The sequence below is a fragment of the Haliotis rubra genome, unplaced genomic scaffold (genome assembly GCF_003918875.1).
Source record: "Haliotis rubra isolate DU_JTF1 unplaced genomic scaffold, ASM391887v1 Scf866, whole genome shotgun sequence".
Classification (NCBI taxonomy): domain Eukaryota; kingdom Metazoa; phylum Mollusca; class Gastropoda; order Lepetellida; family Haliotidae; genus Haliotis; species Haliotis rubra.
The window spans coordinates 119,107-129,349 of record NW_025767597.1 but is presented as its reverse complement, the minus strand read 5'-3'; the positions used below and the strand labels follow the sequence as shown (position 1 = coordinate 129,349).

Sequence of the window (10,243 nt, the reverse complement as noted above, 5' to 3'; positions counted from 1 at the left end):
AAACAACGGTCACTAAGTGCATTGCGCTTAGAGAATAAACTGCAGCAGTATAAGAGTTGGTGTTTCACCATATCATCACACTCGGTGTCACAGAGTAGGCACATCCCACCTACAAAAGGTAATACACCAAGTTTAACTAGATTGTACACAAGTGTGGTTGAGATTGGGTACAGTTCACACATTCCCCACAGTCTATGGGGCTGGAGCACCGTGAATGTTGGCAAAACGGCTCATTTCTGGTGTCTGAGTGAGTGTCATTTGCCAGTTATAATATTCTGCGTCGGCTACTTTTCTAATTATAGTTCTACTCCATTCCAGTTTGCACGGAAAATTACCAGTCTTCATAAATTCACTCACATGCGACCAGATCGTACTTTTGAACAATTTTCAGAAGATCATGGGTTAACCACACATCGCACGTGTTATCAGTAATAAACTGTCCTATTCTATACAGGAGTACTCTTTTGTGGGTGCTTCCTGTGAATCATGATATTAAGATGATATTAAGGTCTTTCAGTGATGCTCAACAAATATTGAGTAGTTTTGTGATCATTTCCTGTAAACTTTCCTTTAATGTTACAGAAGTTTCCAAGTCTTGTTAGATGTACAATAACAATTACACGTTGTATATTCATTGTCTTACTCTCTTGACTTGTATGACACGTGACCATACTCGATTCATTTTTGTCGTCAATAATCTGCTCCGATTTTGAAATGTGAAACATACCAATTTTGATGGCAAAGCATAAAAGATCTATATTTTATTGAGCATAACGTATGGTAATAAGGGAAAAGTGAAATTACAAGGTGAGATTGAAAGATTTGTTTTGGAACATATTATGAAGGATATTTGAAGCCGATAAGACAGTACACAGTTCGTAATGTCAACCCTCAGTCTGGTTATCCAGATGTAAGGCAACACGGCCTTAGAGTCTTATCACTTGTTCCAGACAAACAATGGTTGCCACAGACACTGTACTACTGTGGACACTCAGTATCTGCACCTTGTCTGTTGTCTGTGGAAAGTCGTCCGTGTCTGTAGACATCAACACTGATTCGGTACTACAAACAATAGACCACAGGTTTGTTGGTGTCACATTTGATGCCATCTTGATTCACAATGGATTCCAAAACACTGGTGTTGATTTTAGGTAAGAAATTATAGGTTACCTATGTAGTATACACAGGAAAAGGCATCTAAATATGCTTAGTCTAAATGCCACTATGTATTGATACTGACAGGCGTTGAACGGCGTTAGCTACCAGGGCGACCCCGTTCATCACTATGCAAAGACGAAACATCACACTTCAGCAGGATAATGCTTACCCCCATGTTGCACATGTTATAAAATACTCTGTCTGGTGTTGCTAAGTATAGGTAAATGGACTACACTTCAAATAGGCGTTATCAACTCACTGATGACATGGCCGCCTCCGTGGTGTAGTGGTTGGAGCGTCCGCCCGGAGAGCGGAAGGTCGCGGGTTCAATCCCCGGCCGCGTCATACCAAAAGACGTCAAAATATGGTATTTGTTGGTCCCTGCCTGGCGCTCGGCATTAATGGGTACAACAAGGACTTGTCGGCTCGGAGTCGGTAAACTGTGTCTGAGTGGGTTATTCATGCTTCACTGCGGTATGGTATCTCAGTGGGCTAGCACTATAAAACCAGCTTAAGTCTGGGCTAGTACAAGCAGCCGCAAATACACATACACACGCATGCACGTCGTCATATGAGCGAAATATTCTCAAGCATGACGTTAAACCCAATTTCACCTCACCTCACTGATGACATCAATGTTTTAAATGATAAAGAAGATCTTGTAGTTGCTGCAGCTGCACACGTTGGTGACTATTACAGTGTGATGGTGTTAAGTGTTGGTAGCATTAGCGTGAAATAATGTTGGTGACGCTCTAGAGAACGCATTTTCAGTTCACCACAATTAAAGACCCTTGCTCGTGCGTTTTCTCCCTGTATACTCCGTATTGGGGGCACGGATGCAGATGGTGTGAGGTTCAACCCAAGTCTGAAGACACCGACTGTATCTGACAGTGTACTCACAGGTGATTAGTGTAAACAATTACATAGTGTTGAGTAAATGCTGACCCATGTTAAGTATTTGCAGGTGATAACGATCATTTAATCTGAAATACAGAATCAATGGAATCAACCTGGAATATTCACTATGTCATTCTCAAACAGCAATAATCCATGTTTGTTCGCTGTACACATACTACACATACTTGTATATGGTTTCAAATCAATTCACACTGCAGCTCATGTTTGGGACGAAATCAACAATTTCACCAGGGATGTGGGCTGGGACCTGATCTTTGGTCTGAGTGTGCTGCAGCGGAAAGATGGACGCTGGGACCCTACAAATGCCGACCAACTGCTCGACTACACAACCCAGAAAGGATATGACATCTATGGCTTTGAACTGGGCAATGGTATAAGGCCTTCGAAGGCATAATGATGAAACACGAACGATAAAAACAATATGTAACATGTTGCTTTGGGACCATGAGAAACGTGTGTAAGCCAGTAATATCTCCAATCTCACAAATATATTAATGACCTACTTTGTAGGAATATACAAGGAATCTTAGTGTTTAGTCTAACTCAAGATACGATCAGCGAGCAATATGATCTTAAATACCATATTATGGAAAAACATCGTCATGCATTGTAAGGTGATGTACGAGGGTGCACATACGATGTATCATCATTTTGTCATAGAATCTGCTTCCCTGCTTCAGTCTATAGATACTACTACATACCTCGTTTGCCAATGACTTACACTTTGTTGTAGGCTGAAGTCAAACTGAAACATACATACATACATACATACATACATACATACATACATACATACATACATACATACATACATACATACATACATACATACATACATACATACATACATACATACATACATACATACATACATACATACATACATACATTTGTATAGCTCCGATATCCAGCATTGTCAATCTCAACTCCCTGGGGAGCATACAACTCTTGCAGCCACTAGGCGCACCGAGTTATTGTGGCATTCCCATCCTTACGAGGTACCCATTCACAGCTGGGTGGACTGGGACACATAGTCACAGTACTTTGTCCAAGTTTACTGCACGTTGCTGTACCCGCAACTGGGTGTTTGCACGTATTCATGTGGCCACCATCCGGTCATATACCAACGGATTCGTGGGTTCTTTTAAGTGCACAGGGTTGTGTACTGTACACTAGGGGTTGTGACAACACTGAGAGAGTCTGCACACAAAGTTGACTCCAAGGTTTTTACACCCGGTCACAGGTGGGCTCGATCCCGTCACCTCAACCTCGCTGGATCATGTATCAGTGGGTGGAAAATGGCGCGCTAAAAATATCCATTATTATTATTATTTATCACTAGCCTGGCGCTTTAGCCAGTTCGCCCCCCGCGCCATACATGAACTTACTAAATTCCAATTACCGTCAGCATGTGCATGGGTATGTTTTCCTGCAGAACCCCTGAGTATTCCGGATCATTACAATACAAGCATTTCCGGCTCGCAACTTGGAAGAGACTTCCTGACTTTTCACGATGAACTGCGGAAGCGTCCATACTTTAAGGATACATTGATACTCGGGCCGGATATATTCTACATCGAGAGGGGGATTTCATTCATGAAAGAGTATGTTTTTCATTATCATCAACAAAACACTCCATCTTGATTACATGTATTATGTATTACCATTAACAAACGAGCTATACACAGGTGTGGACTTCGTTATGTATTCCTTGTATTTACTTCTGTACATGTTCAGATGAAGACTTACTAATTTAAACCAAGACAAATGCAATGGTAATATTCAGTTTTTATGTTCCATAGCTTCTTGACCTCTGGAGGTGCCCGATCCGTGGACGCCATTACATTCCATCAGTGAGTGAAAGTCATATACTCCAATATGTACATTGAATGTACAGCTGGTAGAGCCATCAGATGGCGTCGTCATGGAAACGTTTGATTCATGGGCACATATGTCATAAGCTCTCAATAATAACGCGTGCTGGCGACGTTCTTAATTATCGCATCGTGTGTGTGGTGGGGGTGTTCCAGAAAGAAAATGTATAATCTGTTGACTCACTTAATTATCTTTAACCATTGGATGCTACTATCTTTACGACCGAGCGTATAAATGCACCAGACAATATACTGCGTCGGGATCTGCTGATCGTGGGTTCAAAGCCACGAGTCTCCTCATCCACGATGCTTGAAACTTCAACAACATATAAGTATTCGTGATATTGCACCATTTGTCAGTGTTTCATTAAACATTAATCTTACATGACATGATTTGGCTGTGCAGCCCTCAGGTAGCGCAGCCCTCATCAGCATTCACAGTTAGTTCTGTTGTGTTGTATCCTTAGATATGTGTTTTTTTATTGGTTTGTTCAATCATATTCATCCTCGTGTGTTTCACCTCGGGGGTTACCTCATCGAGCTGACACTATATGACAGTATTAATGTTCAACACCACCTTCTAAACGTGGTATATATTTCACGCACTCTGAACTGAACTCTTTCCTGTCACAGCTACTTCGGCAATGGCAAAGAAGGCCGACTTGCAAACTTCACCGACCCCGTGTTTATGGACAGGCTGAAGGTGACGCTGGACATTGCACGCAACGCTACGTCAGATGCTCCTGCTGGGACGCCCCTTTGGCTTGGAGAGACGGGGTCATTCTTTGACCATGGTGTGATGAATATGACTAATACTTTTGTGGACGGATTTCTGTGAGTTGTTATTTGTAGATTATGTTAGCATCATGTACAACCTAATTATATTTTATTCTGATGATAGCGTGTATGGGTAAGGTGCACGATCAGCACTTCTAAACATAACTTGTCAACATCATGTCAAGTTTCAGCACATTAAGTTGACCACGATTTCAGGATGTAATCATAACATTAATTTGTTAGAGATAAATATTCCATGCATGTATATGAACTGAATGCAAGGTATCTAATACCATGGTACATAATATAATATAATATAATATAATATAATATAATATAATATAATATAATATAATATAATATAATATAATATAATATAATATAATATAATATAATGTAATATAATATAATATAATATAATATAATATAATATAACATAATATAACATAATATATGATATAACATAACATAACATAACAAAATAAAACATAACATAACATAATAAAACATAACATAACATAATAAAATATAACATAACATAATAAAACATAACATAACATAATAAAATATAACATAACATAATAAAATATAACATAACATAATAAAACATAACATAACATAATAAAATATAACATAACATAATAAAATATAACATAACATAATAAAACATAACATAACATAATAAAATATAACATAACATAATAAAATATAACATAACATAATAAAATATAACATAACATAATAAAATATAACATAACATAATAAAACATAACATAACATAATAAAACATAACAAAACATAACATAATAAAACATAACATAATAAAACATAACATAACATAATAAAACATAACATAACATAATAAAACATAACATAACATAATAAAATATAACATAACATAACATAATAAAACATAACATAACATAATAAAATATAACATAACATAATAAAACATAACATAACATAATAAAATATAACATAACATAATAAAATATAACATAACATAATAAAATATAACATAACATAATAAAACATAACATAACATAATAAAACATAACAAAACATAACATAATAAAACATAACATAATAAAACATAACATAACATAACATAATAAAACATAACATAACATAATAAAACATAACATAACATAATAAAATATAACATAACATAACATAATAAAACATAACATAACATAATAAAATATAACATAACATAATAAAACATAACATAACATAACATAATAAAACATAACATAAGATAACATAATAAAATATAACATAACATAATAAAACATAACATAACATAACATAATATGATACAATACAGTACACGCAATGCGTTCCTCATTTGTGCCAGGATATGTCATATGATATAGATCTAACTGCATCAGCTATTGTTCAGGTGGTTGGACAAACTGGGTCTGTCAGCCCAGTCAGGCATCAAGAAAGTCATCCGCCAAGACTTCTCTGGTCCTGGTTGGGTGTTTCATAACTTGATAGAACCTTTCATCAACTATCCTGAGACGGTACGTATCTCAACAGTGAGGTGAGGTGAAATTGGGTTTTACGTCGTACTTGAGAATATTTCGCTCATATGACGACGTGCATGCGTGTGTGTGTGTATGTGCGGCTGCTTGTACTAGCCCAGACTGAAGCTGGTTTTATAGTGCTATCCCACTGAGATACCATGCCGCAGTGAAGCATGAATACCCCATTCAGACACATTATACTGACTCCGAGCCCACCAGTCCTTGTTGTACCCATTAATGCCGAGCGCCAGACTGGGACCAACAAGTACCATATTTTAACGTCTTTTGGTATGACGCGACCGGGGATCGAACCCGCTACCTTCCGCTCTCCGGGCGGACGCTCTAACCACTACACCACACAACAGTGATCTCATATAGTTAAGAACAAATACGGAATAACAACAGTCTCTATGCATGTTGCTTCACGGTATCACACATTATATGCTGACGGGCAAAAGAAAGTATATACTTGAACATTGGATTTGACAAAACACTTACAAAGTACAATTTGGCATAAAAGTCGTCGAAATGGTTTGGGGCTGAACAACCATAAAAATTCATCGGCGCGTGAGGGATGCGAACTCACACTGTATGTTTCTGGCGTGACGACACAACAGGAAGACCGCTACTTGCACGACACTTTAAGTATAGTTTGTCGGACTTCGGGCGAGATCTCCGTGTATTCGGGCCTACCGGCCAAGTCCAAGAGAACGGCCTTGGCCGACTAACAACTGGGCACTTGTAAGGTCGACACTGGCGGATGTGTGACTGTGACTGCTTTTTCTAAAGGCATTAAAAGGACAACCAGCGACTCGGTGCAGTTTCTCTTGACTCCCTACTGATTGAGGCAAGGGGGGGGGTGCACTTAGGAAGGGCATCCATGTAGTGGAGGGAGGCTGATGGCTAGTGGCAGCCAACTAATAGTGCCTATCGTAATATCGTAGCTCGGGTCCGCAGGGATGACGTGTTTGTGCCACCATCAAGTTAGGTTGTATACATTCTTTTGCCCGGCAGTGTAGTTTCCTTCGTTCTTGAGTGGTGGGAATTGTGCAATGTGCAATGGATTCCCAATTGTATGCTTGAGATTAGCTGTGTCAGAATATGTAACTGTACTTCAAGACAATTCTGTTTCTCTCCTAGGACTACTGGCTTACTCTCCTGTTCAAGCAACTGGTTGGCAATGTCGTATTTGACACGAAGGGTTCCACCAACATCAGAATATATGCCCATTGTACCAAGAACAAAAAGTAATGTTCCTACATCGTATAGAAATCTCGCATATTACATTGTGATATAATGAATTAAGTTTTCTAAATACGCAAATTGACAACATACGTTTATATTACCACCATGCAATATGTAAACTGTTAATGGTACGTTTATCAATCTGACTTCAGTAACTATGGTTATCCGTCGGGAAGCGTCACAGTCTATGCAATGAATCTTGACACTGAAGATGCGTCCGTCATCTTTCCAAAAGCATTAAACAACCGCATGGAACTGTTTTGGCTTTCCCCAGTAGGTGACGACCCCAGAGCCAAGTAAGTGAAGCAGACAGAATTCATTTACTACACTATAGTACCGTTTGTAATGGCTTAAAACACGGTACCGATGCTTTATTCTGATATTCTAAGATCTATTACCCTTGCAAAACAGAGGCTACTTATGGGATCATCAATAAACGTATCACATCAAGGCAGTCAGGTCACATGTTTAATTAGGGCACTTGATCATACTTTCACATCATTGATCGTAAGTATAATAGATCTATATGTAGACTATTAAGTATGTTTTCACTTTCACATTCACACTCACATTCATGTGACCGTACAGGAACGTACTGCTGAACAGAGTACAGTCTCTGTACATGGTGAACAACAAGATCCCCGTGTTCCGTCCTCGATCCCAGACTGGAGGACCGGTCATCCTGCCCCCGCGTACATACGGCTTTATTGTCTTCCCTGAAGCTCATGTCTCTGCTTGTTACTGAGTAGAAACCGGAAATAAAACAACTCTTGCACAAGACAACGTTCTGTCTCTGAGTCGCCTAACGGCTACACGGCATTCTTCATAATTATGTTGGTAAATCGGACAGTACGTCACGTTATACATTATGGGTTGTATGCTTCTCTCGAAGGTAATACAGTCTGAAGTTCTCCTCTTTGTAGCAGTGTCACCCGAGCCGGAAGGGGTAATCAGACCGTATTACCCAAGGGAAAAGCATAGAACGTAATCGTACCGCCATGTTATGAATGTACAAAATATCATTCTATTTCATTTTGAAGATCGCTACCGACTATATGACATGTGACCAAAATGGTGTCTGCTTCTCGACTGGATGTTTAAAATCAGTGAAACATATTCTGACAACCTTAAAACTGCTTTAAAATGGTTAATTATGTTTAAGTTGAGTGTGCAAACGATTCAAATTATAAAAGAGTTCAAATATAGCAGTGATTGTCGGTAAAATAAATGTGTACAAAACGGTTTTTGAACTCCGGGCACTGCATGCGTCATATTACGACGTCATGCGATTGTTAGCGATACAGCTTCTCGGCGGAGAGTTTGGCGTTTACCGTGGGTAATATTTTTTCCAGTGGTCACCCTCCTGGGAGGGGTGACACGGAAACTTGTTAAAGCGTCATTGACCAATGAAATTAAAGCATTTTACATGAAGGTAAGGTAAACTGATTTGTTTAGTGTAAGGTGAGTGAGTGAGTTCAGTTTCATGCCGCTTTTAGCAATATTCCAGCAATATCTCGGCTGGGAACACCAGAAATGGGCTTCACACATTGTAACCAAGTGGGGAATCGAACCCTTCCTCTCCGCCCCATTTAGTGTCAGGTCAGAGAGAACTGAACTGAACTGAGAACTGAACTGCCATTGCGTACATGCATAGGGAGACACATCACCAAAGTAACCAAAGTATATATCATGCCTGGAGACACTGCCTTTTGTATTCAACTGTTAAGAATTAGGTTCCAGAATTTAAGTGGCACAGAGGTTGACCCTCGGTTTGGTCGTCCAGGAGTGGGTGTCTACCGTACCGTCTACATGACTGCATGAGTTCAGCAATCATGCTGACAGTTTGAATGTACGAATGATTTTAATTCGTAAATGTCGATCCACTATACGTTTACGTAATACTGAATCCAATCGTCGTTTAGGTAGGTGTCGTTATTATCGAATGCCGCCAGTAAATGAGGTCATTGCTAGTTCCCAAAAATGACCTATATTCTTTGCAACAATACTATAAATTATTTTGGGGTATTTAAGCCATACTACCCGGAAATTGATACATTTAGTTAAATGGTCATTTTTTAAATATTTTTTTAGCATCATTATTAGCAATAAAATTCCACGATTTTACATTCCCTCTACAGTGTCACGTGGACATACCAAGGTATTGGGGTTAAAAATGATAGGTCATAATCAGCAATACAGTTGTCATAAGTGTTAAACACTATGCACATAGAGATTTCACTTTTTCACTTTTTTTTCCAGCATGTTTCAGTATTTGATAATGCAGTTTTAGATCGTTTATGACAGTGTTTAAATTACAATCACTTCCAGTGACTTTGCAGCGATACACTATAAAGTTAGCAATACATAATGAAATAATTTACAGTCTTCAGAGTCTCCATTAAGGCCACATAATACAACATCGCTGTAATTTGGATGCACCTTATCTTGAATATTTGCTTTTGCCCATTTAAAATAGGAAAGCCAGAATGGCAAAACATGAGAGCAATAAAACATATAATGTCTGATAGTGTCAGCATTGCAACAGTGTTCACACAGTTTACTATCTTTAACATTTAACTTGTTCAGATATAAATTGCAAGGCAAAATTGAGTGAGGAATTTTAAACTGTAATTGTTTGTATGTAGTTTACATTAGCCAGGATGTATGGATTAGAAATCTCTTAAAGAAAACACAGAGTGTATACCAATGCTATAAAAAGAGCTGTTGGTCAAAATGTTTATT

General features: G+C 38.5%; 1 protein-coding gene across 1 annotated transcript; it reads left to right on the top strand.

Moving 5' to 3' along the window:
* The first annotated feature begins 957 nt into the window (after positions 1-957).
* LOC124263021 (heparanase-like) lies at positions 958-8,281 on the top strand. Its single transcript, XM_046697631.1, has 10 exons — positions 958-1,151; positions 1,930-2,060; positions 2,274-2,447; positions 3,512-3,680; positions 3,879-3,929; positions 4,584-4,784; positions 6,130-6,253; positions 7,397-7,503; positions 7,654-7,797; positions 8,090-8,281. The coding sequence occupies exons 1-10, from the start codon at positions 958-960 to the stop codon at positions 8,244-8,246; spliced, it is 1,452 nt and encodes a 483-aa protein (XP_046553587.1). The 3' UTR covers positions 8,247-8,281.
* Positions 8,282-10,243: the final 1,962 nt, after the last annotated feature.

Bases quoted from the DNA above. Each gene is read 5' to 3' on its own strand.
- LOC124263021 (XM_046697631.1), top strand. From the start codon at position 958: ATGGTTGCCACAGACACTGTACTACTGTGGACACTCAGTATCTGCACC. The intron at 1,152-1,929 runs GTAAGAAATTAT...ACGCATTTTCAG, and splicing joins AACACTGGTGTTGATTTTAG to TTCACCACAATTAAAGACCC. The intron at 7,504-7,653 runs GTAATGTTCCTA...ATCTGACTTCAG, and splicing joins CATTGTACCAAGAACAAAAA to TAACTATGGTTATCCGTCGG.